The sequence below is a fragment of the Diabrotica virgifera genome, chromosome 5 (assembly GCF_917563875.1).
Source record: "Diabrotica virgifera virgifera chromosome 5, PGI_DIABVI_V3a".
NCBI lineage: Eukaryota > Metazoa > Arthropoda > Insecta > Coleoptera > Chrysomelidae > Diabrotica > Diabrotica virgifera.
Genome location: NC_065447.1, coordinates 42,815,318 through 42,835,531, shown reverse-complemented (window position 1 = coordinate 42,835,531; position 20,214 = coordinate 42,815,318). Strand labels below are relative to the sequence as shown.

Sequence of the window (20,214 nt, the reverse complement as noted above, 5' to 3'; positions counted from 1 at the left end):
AGTCAATTCTTTAATTTTTGTGTACCTACGTCGCCATCGTCTCTTTAGCTTGCTTAATTAGTAGATACATTCTTTGGTTCCGATGTGTGCTTTTGCCCTAGGGGTAAGTTTCACCCCATCTCGGGGGTGAAAAAATATATGTCCAAGATAAGTCCCAAAATGGATAAACTGACTAATTTTACGCAACTTTTGTTCTGTAGAGTTTTTTCACCAAATCAATACTCTTCGAGTTATTTGCAAGTGAATATGTTCATTTTTCAACAAAATAACCACGTTTTTAGACGGTTTTTCGCAAATAACTCAAAACGTAGGCATTTTGTCAAAAAAATATTCTTACCAAAACTATAGCCTATAAAAAAGTGAAAAAAAAAAACGGTGTATATATTAGGTCTCTACACCTAGCAAAAGCAGAGTTATAGCTAATGAAAAATAGATTCATATTCGAAAAATCCCAAATAGAATAATTCAATGTGAAATATCCAAATAATGAAGCATTCTTGGGGAAAACACATTACAACTTTATGTTCTTCGAATAAAGAATCCTCTGATGCTTTATCGCTGTTTTTCACTCAGGTTTTTACAGATGAACCTAATGATGCCGTTCCTCAAATAATGTGTCCACGTTTGCATGCAACTCTTAATGACATCTCTTTCACACCGGAGGTAATTAAACAACATTTACGGAAACTACGCAACAATTCATCGCCTGGTTTGGACGGACTAACCTCCTTTTTCCTAAAACAATGCGCAGATTCTGTAGCAATCCCTCTATCCCTTATGATGAATACTTCCTTTAATCAGGGTTATCTCCCTTCATCGTGGAAATTGGCTTCGGTTACTCCTATTTTTAAGAAAGGCAATAAACTTGATTGCAATAATTATCGCCCAATCAGCCTAGTACCTATTGTCAGCAAGATCATGGAAGCCATTATTTCTGAAGCTATGTCTGAGTTTCTCCTTCACGAAAATGTGATTCCTCACCAACAACATGGTTTTATTAAAGGTCGTTCAGCAATCACGAATTTACTCCATTGTGTTAACGATTGGTCGTCATCTTTAAACGATCGGCATCCTGTTGACGTAGTCTACTTAGACTTCTCCAAAGCTTTCGACCGTGTTCCCAAGCGTCGACTACTAGCTAAATTGGATCACTTTGGTATCCGCGGAAAGTTAAACCTTTGGATTCAGAATTTCCTATCTGATAGGTATTTCCGAGTTCGTGTTGGGGAAGCATATTCATCAGATAAACCTGTCAAGAGCGGAGTTCCACAAGGATCGGTACTTGGACCACTTCTCTTCTGTGTCTATACAAGCGATCTTCCACTCATTATATCTAGTAAGGTTTCCATTTACGCTGATGATACCAAGTTGTACGTTAATCCTATTGTTAACCAACATGTTCTTCAACATGATCTCGATACAATATTGAAGTGGTCCTTGGAATGGTTACTTCCTCTAAACATTGAGAAATGCGTTGTACTACACATTGGCAAGAACAACCCGTCACTACCGTACTTTATAAATGGACATCCCTTAAGCTCGGTAACCTCCCACAACGACCTCGGAGTGATAATTAACAGTGACTTAAATTGGTCGGAGCATATTGTGTCGGTGTGTAAACGTGCAAACTCGAAACTATTTCTGATACGTAAGTGTTTTACACGTATTTCTTTAAATTCCATGTGCAGACTTTATTCAATATACGTCAGACCTACTCTTGAGTTTGCAGGACCGGTTTGGAATCCAGATCTCGCTCGTGACAAGGTATTAATCGAAAATGTGCAGCGTAAAGCTACAAGACTCGCATTCGGCCGCGTAAGACCTTGTTATGAAGATAGACTCACCATGGCTCATCTAACGACTTTCGAGCGTCGACGTCTTCGAGGTGATCTAATTTTGTGCTTCCGAATTCTGAAATACAACTTTGGAAACCTAAATACCATGTTTACCATAAACCGAGATGATAGATTAAGAGGCCACCAATACAAATTAAAGAAGGAGCAGGCAATAGCACGGTCCAGAGTAAACTTCTTGCCTAACAGGATATTTAATATTTGGAATAATTTAGATCGAGACACCATATCAGCAACTACAGTGAATACGTTTAAAAACAGACTGGATACGACAATATTTCATACATAAAAATTGCACGATGTTAAATTTTCTATGGATATTTTACTAATATCTCTTATTTTATGTAACTGTCAGTAGTTATTTTACATTGTTATTTTTCTTTGTTTTTGGGCATAATAGGAGCTCGCTCCTCTGCCTTTACTTGTTATGTAATAATAATAATAATAATAAACTTTTGTAAAGTGTTTAAAAAAAGCTTTATTTCTGTTTTTATAAAAAAAATTTCTAGCATCAAATGTATCCAAGTTACGCTCAAAATAAAATTGATCCCTTTTGTTTTGGCCAAAAAAATCAGGAAGATCACCCCCCAATTAGCAACTTAAATTAAATTAATCGTTACCGCTTCACAAGTTACTTTACTTTGTAAGTTTCATCGATTCAAAGTGCTTATTTTTGAAAAAATTTAATTTTGAAAAACAATTTGAAAAAAACTCACCTCTAGGGCAAAAGCACACATCGGCACAATATCACTTTTTTCTTTGACTTGTTAGATATGTGTATGCCAAATTTCATGTCAATCCAAGCGGTTCTTTAAAATTTAGAGGTTTTGCAATATTTTACCTTTAAAGAACGTACTAACTTGTGTATTTTATTTGTTTATTCAAATTTTTGTGCATCTTATTATCTGTACATTTATATTGACCTGTCTTCCACTAAATCTATTATCTATTGTTTCTTTTTGTATCTGGTTGGGGTCAGAAAACTTTTCGACTTTTATCTACATACATATTTCCGTCTTTATTAACAACCATTTTGTATCTGTTTCGGTATTTTGCAGCTTTTTTTCTTTAACGTTCATTAATCGATTATACATTTATTTCTGTCAGACGTTGTCTTATGAGTGGACTACATACTTAATTTGCTTGTATCGATTTGGGCATCCGTTGTTCTTCATTTTATTATTTTCATTTTTGAACCTAATTTTGCACACTACTGGGTTGTGATCTGGATATGTTTTTTCTGATATAATTTCGTTCCTGTATCTTTATCTAACTAACTCATAGTCTATTTGGTTATTTAAAATCCTCTCTCATTGTGTAAAAATTTAATTGTGAAGCTTTGATTCCTGTTAAAAATTGTTCACTTTTGAAAACTTATGTATAGTGAAATTATGAGTTCTAGTCATGCTTGGAACGAATTTATGAAAAAAAAACTACGTTTTTATATTTCCACCCAAACGTAGTCATTTTAAAATAATAGATGCTGCCTGGTCTATTATTGTTGGGACACCATAACATATTATAGTCAGTTCTCTGTATGTTTTTTCAAATGTAAATTAATGTGACCTGACAATGATAAAAATTTAAAAATATACTGCTATTAATTAATTTTACGTTACCATTTTATGTAGACAGGTATTTATATTCCAAATATCTGGTTTTATTTTGTCTCAATAAAAAACGATTAAAATCTGGACTACCAGACACCGACCACAAAAAACGACTGTTTTTTTTTTTATTAAAAAACCTCTAATTTAAAAATAAACATGTTAAGTCGTCAACAGACACATGGCAAGTAAAAAGAAGATAAAAATGTAATCATTTGTATACAAGCACACTGTGATGTTAGGATTTTTAAAATACCAATAAAATAAACATTAGAGCATCAAATGTTTTTCTTTATATTAATGACCTACATTTTAAACTTTTTCTAGTTGTTATTTCAACTTCAACTATCTGAAGACTTTCATTTAGACATAATTTTGAAAATTTAAACCTTTTTCCTCCAGAGCTTGTCTCCACTGTTCCAGTTTTTGTTCCAAGTCTCTTTCACTACTTCCTACTAACACTACATCATCAGCATACATTAGGCACCATGGAATGCTACCCTGTAGTTTCGCTGTTATCTGGTCCAAAACTAATGAGAATAAATGCGGACTAAGCACAGAGCCTTGGTGCAATCCTACTTTCACATGAAATTTATCAGTCTCTCCCACACCTGTCCTAACACTAGTCGTTACTCCCTCATACATATCTGAACAAAAACTGGAACAGTGGAGACAAGCTCTGGAGGAAAAAGGTTTAAAAATTAGTAGGACAAAAACAGAGTATTTGGAATGTTCATTTAAAAATGGAGTTACTACAAACAAAATGGTATCTTTGGATGGTGAAATGATTGTGAAAAGTAATAGTTTTAAGTACCTAGGATCGGTATTACAGAGTAATGGAAAAATAGATGGAGATGCATGCAGTAGAATTAGGGCTGGATGGATAAAGTGGAAAGAAGCGAGTGGTGTGTTGTGTGACAGAAAAATTCCAATGAAGCTGAAAGAAAAAAAGAGGAACAACGAATGCATGTGGCGGAAATGAGAATGCTTAAATGGATGAGTGGAGTGACAGAGAAGGATAAAATTAGAAATGAGTATATTAGGGGAAGTCTAGGTGTGGCACCAATTGATGCCAAAATGAGAGAGCATAGGTTAAGATAGTTTGGTCATGTTCAACGTCGAGACGTTAATCACCCAATACGAAGAATAGCTGAAAAGCAGATTCCTGGGAGGAGTAGGAGAGGAAGACCAAAGAAGACCTGGAGAAAGACGATAAAGGACATGTTGGTAAAGGGGATTAACATTGATATGACCCAAGATAGAATTGTGTGGAGAAATGCAATTAGGGAAGCCGACCCCACATAGGGATAAGGCAAAAAGAATGGTGATGATGATAATTTTGAAAATTTATATTAACTTTTTTCCAAAAAGTTTGCAAAATTTTTGTGCAAAAACTACTTGATTGTTTTTGATTGTATTTGATTGAAATTTTGTGTGATAATTGAACAACAAAACGTCTTTTTTAATTTTTTTTGTGATTTTTAGTATTTTCTCATTAATATTAATAATAATTTTTAAGATTGACAATCACATTTATTTTATCTAAAATTAATATTTATAATACTCAATTTCTTAAATTTTTGTAATATATTATATATATTTAATAAAGAGACCACTTTTGGGAACTTACGAGTAGGGAAATTATTATTTTTAGTGATACTTGGTAGCTGTCTATTTTAAAAGCGATTTAGGAAAAAACTAGGTTTAGTGGTCATTTTAAAACAGATGCCACCTGGCCTATTATTGTTGGGACACCATATATTTCTCTGTTTATTTTTTAAATATGTAAATTAATGTAACTTGACAATGATCAAAATTCAAAAATATTCTGCTATTAATTAATTTTATGTTACCGTTACTATGTATACAGATATATTCAAAATATCTGGTTTTATTTTACATACCTCCATAAGAAACGATTAAAATCTGGACTACCAGACACCGACCACAAAAAAAACAAGTTAGTGTCTCTGTTTTTTTTTTATTAAAAAACCTCTGATTTAAAATAAACATTAAACCAGGGCATTTAGCACAAAATAAGTAGATCTTTAAATACTTAAATACTAAATGTAGAAACTTGCAACTTTTTGCATTATGTTTAGGATGATGTCAAGAAAAAGTCTACCATAGAAAATGGGTGGATTAGCATAGTTGCATTTAAAGTGCATAAAATGCATTCAAAATTGCATAAACATGTCAAAATACATGTATTAAAAGCCAGATTTTGTTGCTCGGGAGTTTTCGTGGTCACTGAAGACGAATACGCCATCAGAACTGACCATCGGGGCACCTGGTGCCAAGGTTCACTGCTAAAGCACGACATCTGGAATTTCGAGGGTTTTTGGCATTAAATTGATGCAAACAGATTAGGTACTCGGGGGGTTTTTGGAGTTGCCGAACAAGAATACGCCATCAGAATCGACCCCAGGTGCATCTGGTGCCCAAAAACCCTCCAAACTCCAGAAAATAACATGCCTTAGCAGTGACCTTGGACATCAGATGCTCCGGGAGTCGGTTCTGATGGCGTATTCGTGTTCAGCAACCCCAAAAAACCCCTGTGTAATCTGTTTGCATTAATTTAGTGCCGAAATCACTCGAAACTTCAGAAGATGACTTGACCCTAGACACCAAGTGCTCTAAGTGTCGTTCTTATGGCATAATCGTTTTCGGGAACCCCAAAAACTCCCCGAGTAATCTGTTTGCATAAATTTAATGACAACGACCCTCGAAACTCCAGAAGATGACGTGCCTTAGTAGTGACACTATAGGTGCTACGGGGTAGTTTCTGATGGCGTATTCGTGTTCAACGACTTCAAAATCCGTCCAAGTAATCTGTTTGCATCAATTTAGTACCGATAATTCTCAAGCCTCCAGATGACGTGCATTAACAGTCACCCTGGGCACTAGGTGCTACGGTGGTCCGTTGTGATAACGTATTCGTCTTCAACGACCCCAAAAACCCCCCGATTAACACAATTTGGCCCCTAATACAACTATTCTGACATGTGTATGTACTTTTATGTTATGCAGTTTCAAATGCAACTATGCATTTTCACCCATTTTTCTATGGTAGACTTTTTTCCTGAGATGATCCTGAACACTCCGAAATACTCCGAAGAGTTATTTACACAAGCACTTAAACAAAGCACAGAAGGGATTAAGATAAATGATGAAAATATAAATAACATTCGTTATGCCGACGATACAGTCATTATCGCTGAAAGTGAAAAAGACCTGCAGACGATACTAAACACAATTTGTGATACTGGGAACGGTTTGGTTTAACAATAAACAGACAGTAAACAAAACCATGGCGATTAGCAAGAGGGGTAAAGTTTGTGGATCCAGATAAAAAATGAAGATATCAAACAAGTAGACAAAATAAAATACTTAGTAAGTCTTGATCACGGAATATCTAAATGCGAATTCAGAAATTCGATCAAGAATAGAACAATCAAGAGCAGCCTTTTTGAAGGTTCGGATCGTAAAATGTTATATACACTATATTCTTCTTTATGTTGTCGAAGCCTGGAGTGTTAATTTTGACTTTTAAAGGCTCGTTTTCATGCTACGTCTTATTGTACGTTTTGTGTGATAAGACAAATCCCATACAATAAAATGTGGCGTGTAAACAGCAAAACGTACGTTTTGTAGAAACGAAAAATGTATAGGATTTGTCTTATCACACAAAACGTACAATAAGACGTAGCGTGAAAACAGTAAAACGTACGTCTTGTCGAATCGAAAAAATTAAATCCGCTTATTGCCAAACGTACGTTTTGTCGTACGTTTTGTATGACCCACAAAACGTACAAGAAAACGTAGAGTGAAAATGGGCCATTATACCCGTTTTCACGCTACGTCTTATTGTACGTTTTGTGTGATAGGACAAATCCTATACGATAAAATGTGGCTGTAAACAGCAAAACGTACGTTTTGTCGAATCGAAAAATGTATAGGATTTGTCCTATCACACAAAACGTACAGTAAGACGTAACGTGAAAACAGCAAAACGTAGGTCTTGTCGAATCGAAAAAATTAAATCCGCTTATTGACAAAACATACGTTTTGTCGTACGTTTTGTATGTGGCCACAAAACGTACAAGAAAAAGTGGCGTGAAAACGGGCCTATACAATAAAATATGGCGTGTAAACAGCAAAACTTGTCGAATCGAAATGAAATCAAAAGGCCCGATTTCACGCTACGTTTTCTTGTACGTTTTGTGGGTCATACAAAACGTACGACAAAACGAACGTTTAGTCAATAAGCGGATTTTTTTTTCGATTCGACAAGACGTACGTTTTGCTGTTTTCACGCTACGTCTTATTGTACGTTTTGTGTGATAGTGTCATAGGACAAATCCTATACATTTTTCGATACAAAACGTACGTTTTGCTGTTTACATGCCACATTTAGGATTTGCCCTATCACACAAAGCGTACAATAAGACGTAGCGTGAAAACGAGCCTCAATATACACTCAATATATACTACTACTCAAACGTACGTTTTGTCGTACGTTTTGTATGATCCACAAAACGTACAATAAGACGTAGCCTGAAAACAGGTCTTTTTAATGAGAAAGCTGGAAGCTTTTGAGATGTGGCTTTTAAGGAGAATTTTGAAAATATCGCGGACCGATTATATTAGGAACCAAATTGTGTTGCACAGAATGGGAAGAGACAGAGAACTTTTGACCACCATTAAAAGAGAAAAACAGCATATGTGGGGCACATACTTAGAAATGACAAGTATGAGTTATTGCAGCTATTTATGAAGAGTAAAATCGAAGGAAAAGTGGGCCCTGGTAGACAACAAATATCCTGGTTGAAAAACACTCGCAACTGGACCGGGTTAAACACACAGACGCTTTTCAGAAAAGCAGACGAAAGGCCAAAGAAAATTGGTTAAAATCACAGTGTGAAGAGATATGAGTTGTTAGAACAAAAACATGATACGTTTAACATGCATAAAAAGGTAAAACAAGCAGCTGGTCTTCAGAATTCCAACACAGCTAGCAAATTGCCAGACCAACAGGGGAATATCATCTCAAGACAGAAATCAAGAAATCTGCATATGGACAAAATACATCCAGGAACTCTTTGATGATATAGATCCGAACAATCTCCATCCTACATATGTGATGACCACTTACCAATCACATCGGATGAAGTGGAAAGAGTAATTTCACAACTAAAAGATGGCAAAGCTCCTGGACCTGACAATGCATATGCTGAATTAATAAAACTATTTAACACCGACGGTACTCAACGCCTTACCAAAATATTTAATGAAATATATTTAAGCGGAGTAATACCAATAACATGGCTGAAGTCAACGTTTATTGCTTTACCAAAGAAAACAAAATCCGTATCCTGCCGTGATTTCCGAACCATCAGCTTAATGAGCCATATTTTAAAATTGTTTCTAAAAATTATACATCAAAGGATATATAGACTGTGCGAAGAAAAAATCAGCCGTACAGTTTGGTTTTCGAAATGCAGTGGGTACAAGAGAGGCTCTATTTAGTATAAAAGTGCTATTTCAACGATGTAGAGACGTAAATTGCGATATTTATGCATGTTTTATTGATTACCATAAAGCGTTCGATACTGTAAAGTACGACAAGCTGATGAAGATACTAAACAATATTGGAATAAACACCTGTGATTTAAGGATTATCAGCAATCCGTACTGGACTCAAACATCATCTATCCGGACAGAGGCAGGAGAATCCGATGATATCAAAATCAAACGTGGGGTCCGTCACCACTGCTGTTTAACATCTACTCTGAGGAAATGTTTCAAGAAGCAGTGGACGATGTTGAAGCCGGAATTCGAATTAACGGAGAATGTATGTATCAATAACATAAGATACGCAGACGACACAGTGGTATTCGCTGACAGTGCTGAAACCCTTCAAGAGTTAATGAACAGAATCGCAGAAGATAGTCAGAGATACGGTCTTTCGCTAAATACTAAGACAACAAAATGTATGATGATCTCTAAGAAGGAACAGCAATTTGGACGAATCAGTGTGAACGGTCAACAAATAGAAAGAGTAAAAACATACACCTACCTTGGTACGAACGTCAATGAAAATTGGGACCATTCCATGGAAATCAAATGTAGGATAGAGAAAGCAAGATCTGCATTTCAAAAAATGGCAAAGTTATTCAAATGTCATGACTTGTCGATACCCATAAAAATCAGGATCTTTCCTATACTGTTGTACGGAGTTGAGTCGTGGACTCTCACAGACGCCACCTGAAAGAAAATTGAGGCGTTTGAAACGTGGCTTTATCGTCGAATTCTGAAGATATCTTATACCGACCACATTACTAATCAGGGTGTTTTGCTGAGAATTCAAAAAGAAAAAGAGCTGTTAATCACAATAAAAACAGCCAAAATCGAATACCTCGGTCACATCATAAGGAACAGTGAAAGATATGGACTGCTGCAACTAATCTTGCAAGGAAAAGTGGAAGGAAAGCGAGGACCAGGAAGGCGAAGGAGTTCCTGGCTGAAAAATCTACGTACGTGATTCAACACAATAACCACAAATATTTTTAGAGCAGCAATGTGCAATATACAGATTGCCATGATGGTCGCCAACATCCGAAACGGATAGTCACTACAAGAAGAAGAAGAAGATAGAGACGAATTTGCAATGGTTATAGCCAACCTTCATTAGTGGAGTCGACACTAGAGGAAGAAGATCCTGAACACAATGCAAAAAGTTTCAAGTCAACAAGGTGTTTCTAGTGCTAAATGCCCTGGACTACATGTTGAGTCGTCGACAGACACATGGTAAGTAAAAAGAAGATAAAATGTAATCATTTGTATACAAGCACACTGTGATGTCGGGATTTTTAAAATACCAATAAAATAAACATTGAGAGCATGTAAATCAAATGTTTTTCTACATATTCTTGACCTACATTTAAAACTTTTTCTAGTTGTTATTTCAGCGACCTATTTAAAATGAATAAAATCGACATCAAAAGTGATTTTGAGGTAAATGTTTTTGGCACTCATTTGTTATTTACCTCCTGCAACATGCTGCGAATGTTCCAGATTTAAATACGGGAGGATTATATAAAATTAAACATGCGGGCCACGCACTATATGATATGGGTATCATTAGTTCAGAGAAATAAGGAAAAAAATATCCTGTTGGTGACATAACCCCCTTCAGGCCGAAACCAAATTTTTTGAGTAGTATGGACATCTATATTAATAACCTATATGTTCCTGCAGCCGATTTTGATGATATACATATAAACAAATGAAGATCAAAAAACGGCAAATTTTCGCTTTTTTCGTCTATAACCAAAAAGTTAAGTATTTTAAACAAATTTGAGAGTGAGAAACTCATAAATCGTATAAAAAACCTTCAATATGACGTTCACTGAATATGTCTATCCTTATTGGTTGCTTAGAAAATTGCAAAATAAATAATAAATTTTGAGTTTTTATAAATATTCATAACTTATGTAAAAATTAACTTAGAACGTTAACTGAATGCTGAGACTTCTGGTGCTTAAATCATACCCTAAATTTCAAAGCAATTGGTCAAATAGTTTAATAGTTATTTATGATATAAGTGTTAAAAGTACACGTTTAAGGCACGCATGTGAAAGTTTGCAGAATGAGCGATAGCGAGTTCTACAATTCACATGAGTGCCTTAAAAATGTACTTTTTAACACGCATATCATACAATATTTTTTCTACAAACGTAATTACAGGACAATATCTACAAAAACTTTTACTTGAACTTGACTGACATTCCATTTTTATATTATTTTGACATTACATCAAAATTGCCTATACGATCAATACGAACTGCAGTGCCTTAAAAATATTTTAAAGCACTAGTCTAGTGCCTCAAAGTAGCATTTTTAACGCTCTTATGGAGTGCTAAAAATTGTATTTTTAACACGGTTGTAGAAAAAAGGTATTTAATTTGTTTATCCCAAATTAATTTTTTTTGCAACGCGACAAGTCAGAAAATGATGAAGTTACACTAATACTTTGGATAGTTTATGAAAGAAGATTTATAGCATTAATTTATTTAAAAAAAATGACAAAAAATAATTCTAAATACTGCAAAATTATTTTGCAAAAACATGTGAATTAAAAAAAGGGTGGCTAACTTCGTCCCTAATTGTTCTAGGACAATTGTTTTTCTTTCTAAATGTGTATAAAAATTCAGTCTTTCCAAATATGAAAAAATAATTTTTCTACGGGTAACGGTTAAAAAGTTATTCTAATTGTTTATAAGTAAGCAAAAAATCGATGTGTTTTTGCAAAATAATTTTACACTGTTTAAAATTACTTTTTGTCATTTTTTCTTTAATTAAGTCAATAGTATAAATTTTCTTCTTCCATAAACTGTCAGAAGTCTTACTGTAACCTCATAATTTTCTGACTTATAGTGTTGCAAAAAAAAATGAATTTGGGATAAACAAATTAAATAACTTTTAAACTATTTGACCAATTGCTTTGAAATTTAAAATATAATTTAAGCACCAGAAGTCTCAGCAATTCGTGTAATAAGAAGGTTCTAAGTTAATTTTTATAAGTTATGAATATTTATAAAAACTCAAAATTTATGATTTATTTTGCAATTTTCTAAGCAACCAATAAGGATAGACATAGGTATTCAGCGAACGCCACATTGAAATTTTTAGACGATTTATGAGTTTCTTACTCTCAAAATTGTTTAAAATGCTTAACTTTTTGGTTATAGACGAAAAAAGCGAAAATTTACATAGACAAATATGGACCCTAACCAAGGGCAATATGAATTAACTAGCCACAACAGAAAGGCAATGAAAAATCAGATAAAAAGAACGACTGGTAAGATCAAAAACAAAAGTCGAGGACATAACAACAAAAGTTGCCAAACTTAAATGGAACTTCGCAGGCCACACTGCTAGACAAAAAGACCAACGTTGGAACGCAACAATACAACATTGGAGACCTTAAGAAAATAAACGACCAAGATGAAGACCACAGATGAGATGGGTAGATGACATAAAAGCAATAGCTGGAACAAATTGGAAATATTTTGCTCAGGGTAGAGATCGATAGAAGGAATTGGGAAAGTCCGATGTCCATAAATGAACGATACAAGAAGGCTAAGAAGAAGAAGAAGGCTTAAAAACAAGTAAAAAATTTGATTTTTGAATTCACCATGACATGTGTCTAAATTTAAGCTCAAACAACCTTCTTCTACCAGTTTCCCTATGAGAATGTTGGGCTCATTTTATTTTCATGGCATAAGTGAGGAAACGGATATTAAAATAAACTCCAGCAAACCCAAATTTTTAGTCTTTAGCCGTAAGATTTTTTTACATCTGGTTTTGGTAATACTTTAGAAAAAGTCACGCGTCGCCACTGACTTGGTGCCTTTGACATCGAATATATAACTTCGACTTTGAATTATACCATCTATACACAGATCCACAAATTATGAAAGTTATTAAAGTGCAGAGGCCCTATGGACTGGACAAATTGATAATGACTACAAGAAGAGATTGACATTCTCAAACCCGGAGGGCAGAAAAAGTACAGGACTGTCACATAGAAGATGGATTGATGATGTGGAAGAAGACCTTAAGATGCTAAGGGTGTCAGAAGATGCAGGAAAGTTGGAATACACGGGAGTGGAGATTTCTTTCCGAGCAGGCTAAGATCCACACAGGATTGTTCAGCCCATTATGATGACACGAATTGATGGAAAATTAGAAGATAAAGACAGTAACAAATAGCAGACTATGAGAGTATAGGAAGACAACACTAAGAAAAATAGACATCACACTGAATTCCACCAGGTAAAAGACCAAAATTTAGTGGTACGAATGAAAAAGAGCAAATCAAAATTTACTATCTATCTGTATTAGATCTGTCTTATCTATCTCAATAAGATCTACCTTATCTTGAATTATCTATACGGAGAAAAAGTAGAAAAGACTCCAAAAGAACACAAAAATGAAATTAATAAATACAAGAAATATAATACAGGAAGTGATTCTGCGTACATACATACAATATTTTGAATCATGAGTCGCTAAGTACTGAATATCATCCAGTTCATAAAAAGCAACAGAGCACGTCTACGACAAAAATATGTATTCAAATGCAAGTTTATTGAATAATGAACTAATAATAACGTTAGTTTTGATTTTAATGCCAAAAAATTAAAACTTGCAGTTAGCTAATTCTACTACAGTCGGAAAAATGAAAGAATACCCATGAATTAACATATAAAACAGGCTGTATTTTCCTGGCACCGTGTCACACAAAAAATTGGCCAGTGCAAGTACATGTAATAATTATTGTTTCATGTACCTGCACTAGACAATTTTCTTTGTGACACGGTGACAGGAAAATAAAGCGTATTTTATATGTTCGTTCATGGGTATTCTTTCATTTTTCCGACTGTACGTGTACATATTTCAAAAATAAATGAATTTAAAAATAATCCAAATGTATCAAAACATTTTAATGGTATTAATAGTTACAACCAAGTTTATTGCCCATTCTTTTCAATAGAAAAAGTAAACAAAACTAGAAAATGCAATCGCCCACAATAGATTGCAAATTTATTAGCCCACATGATTTGACAGCCGTTTGTTGCCATTAGAGACTCACCTGGCACATGTCCCGCGCCTGTCAAGGCAGTCTCATTTTTCTTCTTCTTCAATTTCGCCTTTTCTTCCGCCCCTTTCCTCAAGCTGAACCGGAAACTCGCCAATCTCGAGAAAAACCCGCCGAGCTTGCCCGACGCTTTCGATTGTTTCGCATCTTTCTGCGCATGGGCTACTTCGCGGTGTATATCGCGCGCTTCCATGTTGTTGACTGAAGAAGCCGAGACCGATTTGAAAGCGCTCTTATGCTGTCCTGCGCCGCTGAAGCTCGTTTCGAATGGTTTTTCGACATAGTGGGGCTGAGCAGCTGTTGCAGTTTGAGTGTTGTGACCAAAGCCCATGCCGATGTCCAAGTGCGTGTGTTTGTATTGAATACCATCGCGGTCTATGTAGGCTTTGACCACCGTGCCGTCCTTGTCCTTCTTTATCAGTTGGCTGCCTGCAAAAAAGAGACAGAATGAAAACAATTGTGCGTTTGTTTACTATTTTGCATTGGAATGCGGGGAGGCGTACTTACAGAGTGATTCTGTCAGATATAAAAATGTTTATGTTATTGAAATATACATAAAATGTATCTATAATATTCATACTCCCATTTTCAACAAAGATTTTTAGAACCAGCTTTATAGATAATTACTGCAAAAATTATATTTGTAATTATTATTGGTTTATTTATTAATGTAATTTTATTAGTCTCATAGTCCAGGAACCGAAGATCTCGGAATTTTCACCTCGCAATTTTTACAGAATGGATCGATTTGCTTGAAAATTTGAGAATAAGTCGTGGATAGTCTAGGGATCCAAATCTATATGATGCCGAAAGGCGCTTTTACCATGGGGGTGGTTGCCACCTCATCTCGGGGGTGGAAATTTTTTATTACATTTTGCTCGCAAAAGTTGATCAAAACATTCATTCTGAGCAAAAAATGTTCTATACATTTTTTTGATAAAATTAATAGTTTTCGATTTATTTGCTATTGAAAGTGTTAGTTTTATATTGAAAAAATCAATGTTTTTCGATATACAGTCAAACCCGCTTATTAGAATACCTCTTAAAGGAATATCCCGGTTTAAGGAATAGAAATTTGAGGTCCCGAAACGTTTCTACTAGCGACCAATGATCGGTTATTAGAATATCCCGGTTATAGAAATACTTTTGATTGGCACGAAGGCTATTCCAATAGGCGGGTTCGACTGTACTTATTTACGATTCACTCAATTTTTGCCGTAGAAAATTTTTTTAAATCAAATTCTTGGGAATTAAATAACCTACAATTTCATATTTAAACATTTTTTCGTATCTCTGATGCTAATCTTTCTATTCTGAAGAAAATGGCATTTTTACCAAACTACAAAAATTCGTTATTCGCTTTTATCTACAGTTTTTTTAAAAACTAATCATTCTAAGCCAGTCAAACTTCTAGAATCTGTTAAAATATATAGGGTCATGTGTTCAACAATGAACCACACGTACACAATGAACCAATCAATCTTTCGTTAGTAATACGCATTTTAGAAAAACGCCGGCACCACTGTACGAACGTACTAGATAACCTTACTAGAGCTAGAGTAGAGCTAAATCCCAGTTGTTGTTTTGCTACCACGAAACGTGCACGTGTTATAACGGATTATATGAATTTGAACCCATCGAGTAAAATTTTGAAGGTAAACATTTTCGCTTTTATTTCTTACATGCGTGAGTTATTTTAATTTATTTTCTGTGGTACGGTACATTGATACATTAGTTAGTGTTTAGGTATGTAACTCTAAAATACACAGTTGTAGATAATTAATTACTGGTTTTTGATTGTTACAAGGTGCGGTACGTACACAATGAACCAAACTATGTTGGGACACAATGAACCATGGTTCACTGTGTACCCTTCCAATTTTCTAGATTTATTTTTATTTTCAGGATGGGTCGCGTTAAGAAAGTAGAAAGAAAGAAAGGCGCACATACTGTTGATCAAATGAGGGCAGCATTGGACTTAGTAACCAGGGGTATGAGTATTCGAAAAGCAGCAGTAGAAAGTAATTTAGCATATCCTACATTAAGGCGATACGTTGAAAAAAGAAAGTGTGCTCCAAACGAAAACATAAGATTTGTTCCTAACTACGAGACGAACATGATTTTCACAAGTGAACAAGAAGATGCTCTTAAGACCTACTTGAAAACTTGTGCACTTATGTTTTATGGATTGACATCTGTTGAATGTAGAAAGGTTGCTTATCAAATGGCTCAAAGGAATAATATCAAAATTCCTGATTCATGGAAGAATGCAGAAATGGCTGGCAGGGAATGGCTCCGAAGTTTTAGGAATAGGCATACAGATCTGTCTCTGAGAAAACCAGAGCCGTGTAGCCTGGCACGTGCGACATCATTTAACAGAGATAATGTTAATCGCTTTTTTGATAACTTATATGCTGTAATAAATCGGAATGCTGCATTTTCTGACGGTACCAGAATTTACAACTTGGATGAAACTGCAACCACAACGGTGCAAAAAACTCAGAAAATATTGGCCCCAAAAGGGAAAAAGTGTTTGGGTAAAGTCACCAGCGGTGAGAAAGGGACACTAGTAACAACGTGCTGTTTTATATGTGCCGGTGGTTATGCTTTACCTCCAGCAATAATTTTTCCGCGGAAAAATTATAAGGATTTCATGTTAAAAGGCGCCCCCACTGGCTCTTTTGGCCTTGCTACGATGACAGGATGGATGAATTCGGAGTTATTTGTAGAGGTAATGAAACATTTCATTAAACATAGCAGAAGCTCTCCTGATAATCCATCAATTCTAATATTCGATAATCATGAATCTCATTTATCCATCGAAGCCTTAGATTTGGCAAAAGCTGCAGGTGTTAATATTGTAACTTTGCATCTACACACATCGGCTAAATTACAGCCACTTGATGTTGGTTTATATGCGCCATTCAAGACGTATTATAACAGTGCCATAGAGTCGTGGCTTCTAAGAAATCCTGGTAGGCCGATATCTATTTATCACTTAGCTGAATGTATTGGAATAGCACACAGTCGTTCCATGACTCCTACAAATATAGCCAATGCCTTTAAAAAATGCGGTATATATCCGTTTGATCGGGATATCTTTACAGATGACGATTTTTTGCCAAGTGAGATAACAAACAGACCATGCCCAAATGATGAAAGTTCTAATAATACAAGAGACCTTCAAGAAGGTGAACATACCGATGAAATCACTGTGCCAAATGAAAATGACAGTTCTGCAATTAATAACATTCAATCAGAAAACCCCGAACATACAGAAAGTCGAGCGGGACCATCATTTATTCCACCACAACAATTTATGCCTGCATTGAAAGCCCAACCTCGTCAAAATAATAGAAAGAGCAGAAAAAGTAAAAAAAGTATTATTGCCACAGATACACCGGAAAAAAACATTATTGAAGAAGAAAGGTTGGAAGCTAAAAGAAAGAAGCAAATAAATGAAAATAGGCAAGCTAAGAAGAGAGTGCAATTTGTTAATGACGATAATACAGATTCAGATGAGGATGAAATAGATATTTCCCTTGAGAGTGACAGTGATAGTGGAGAGGATGAACAAGATCTTCCAGTTTTAAATCCAAATTTGTTTAGTACACAAGGTTTTAACCCTAACGTAGAAGATTATGTTCTGGTAGAATTTCATCCACCAAGGTCAATAGTATATTATGTGGGGAAAATATTACAGATAGAACAAGATGGGGAATATCGCATATCATTTTTAAGACTTAAGGATAAATATAGTGAGCAGTTTGTTATGCCCAATGTTCCTGATGTAGCTTCCGTCAACAAGAAAGATTTGAAATATATTTTGCCGAGACCAAAACTTTGTGGCAGCACAAAACGACAACAATCTTATTTTGCGTTTACAGTGTCTTTTTCTTTATTAAATATCAGATAGGAATTATATCTATCTTCAATTTTATTGTTCTTTTCACCTATTATTTTGCTTTTAAACAATAAAACTTTGAAATCTTACTGTAGTTTCTGTAAACCTAATTTTTATTAGGTGTGTTTAACATAAAGTAGTTTGGTTCACTGTGTACGCAGCACTAGTTCATTGTGTACCACCCGTGGGACACAATGAACCAACGACACTTAAAGGACAAAAACAATAATAACTCAAAAACATTAATCTTTATTGATAACCAAATTATGTGTAATATATTACTAATATGTGTTTCTTATACTCGTACAATTTCGTGCTTCTAGGTTAAAAGCGGGCTGATCTAGACATATTTAAATTTTGAGTAGTTCATTGTTGAACACATGACCCTAAATAAAGAAGAATAAATAAGGCCAATGACTAAAAACACCGCCAACTTGCATTATTAGGCTTCCAATTGGATTTCTCCTTTTTTTTTTTCAAAAAAATATATTGACTTTTTAACTGTAACTTTTTTATTTTTGATCTTAGAAAGTTTGTTAAAAAGAATTTTGTAAGTTTTTGCAAGATCTATAAGACTATTAATATTAAATCTTTTTAAAATTCTCAGTCGCAAAAAGAGGTGACTTTGAAAGGATTGGTAAAGGTCGTTTTTGCATATTATTACAAGTTTTGATTGTCAATGGCTCACTCAATTTTTGCCGTAGAAAAAATTTTTGCAAACCAGGTTCTTGTGAATTAAATAAGCTACAATTTCATATTTAAACATTTTTTCGTATCTCTGATGCTAATCTTTCTATTCTGCAGAAAAGGCCATTTTTTCCAAACTACAAAAATTCGTTATTCACTTTTAACTCCATTTTTTTTAAAACTAATCATTCTAAGCCAGTCAAAATTCTAGAACCTATTAATAATACATAAATAAAAAAGAACAAAATAAGATCAATTACTAATTTTAATTAGGGTGGTGAGTAGGAGATTGCTTCCGGTCACTTTTTCGCTGAAAAAAATAGGGACTGACACTCTTTTCATTATAAATCACTTAATTTTTGAGCTAGAGACTTTTTTTTATTTCTGTAGATAGATATTTTTAAATACTTTAAATTAGGTTGAATAAGTTATCCTCGAAAAATGCATAGTTTATCCGTCTTTTGACTTTGAAACTACAATATTTAGCCGTTGACGAAGAAGAGCTAATATATAATAAAGTATAGCTCGATTACTATTGGTCTAAAAGAAAATTTAAAAAACGGTTTTGTTTATTTTTTTAAAAGGTACATTTTTGTTAAGTAAAGTTGTTTTGATAAAACGAAAACTTTTGGAGTTATTAGCAGAAAACTTATTAAAAACATTGATTTTTTCGATATAAAACTAACACTTTCGATAGCAAATAAATCGAAAACTATTAATTTTATCAAAAAAATATATAGAACATTTTTTGTTTAGAATTAATGTTTTTACCAACTTTTGTGGTCAAAATATAATAAAAAATCTCCACCCCCGAGATGGAGTGGCAACCACCCCTATGGTAAAAGCGCCTTTCGGCATCATATAGATTTTGATCCTTGGACTATCCACTACGTATTCTCAAATTTTCAAGCAAATCGATCCATTCTGTAAAAATTGCGAGGTTTTGTCCTATTTTAAGCTTCATTACTTGGACTATCAGAGATAAGGAACTTTTTGGCCACAGTAAACGTTTTATTATTAATAATTTCTCTTCTACTTTCCGCTACATACTTTTCATAAGTCTCACTTCTCCGAGAAAAGTTTTCGTTCCAGTTCCTTTCAACATTTCGTGAACTTAGTGCTAAAACTCACTCAATAGTCAAAATTAGCCTCTTTTGAGATCTTTATTTTTTTCACATTGGTTTATTTCCATTCTACAACTTTAAGTTATTATTTTCTGAATTTTGTGCAATGAGATGACTTTATTAAGGGGTTTTACGTGTTACAGCAAGATGGTTTTTTGTTCTTCGGCTTTTTTCTATTGTGAGTTCGCCGTTGTTGTCCTCCATAGCACAGGGTCTAGGACGTTTCATCGCCGCCGTTTCGATGCCGATGCCGGCCGATTCATCGCCAGTCAATTAATCGCTATCTGATATATTTCCGAATTTTCGACAGCTACAATTATTAGTTATTTTTAGTATTAGTTAGGAATTATAGGAAATGCGAGATATGACGGCG

The 20,214-nt window shown here is 34.5% G+C and overlaps 1 protein-coding gene across 6 annotated transcripts in view; it reads right to left on the bottom strand.

Moving 5' to 3' along the window:
* The window catches only part of LOC114328397 (uncharacterized), a 635,699-nt gene that overhangs the window by 350,891 nt on the left and 264,594 nt on the right, over positions 1-20,214 (bottom strand). For all 6 annotated transcript variants that reach the window (XR_007698442.1, XM_050652454.1, XM_050652455.1 and 3 more), the window contains exon 5: positions 14,121-14,555. Coding sequence is in view for 5 of the 6 variants with exons in the window: in XM_050652454.1 (XP_050508411.1) it covers positions 14,121-14,555 (435 nt within the window). In the remaining variant the exon portion in view is untranslated. The remainder of the gene's footprint in view (positions 1-14,120; positions 14,556-20,214) is intronic.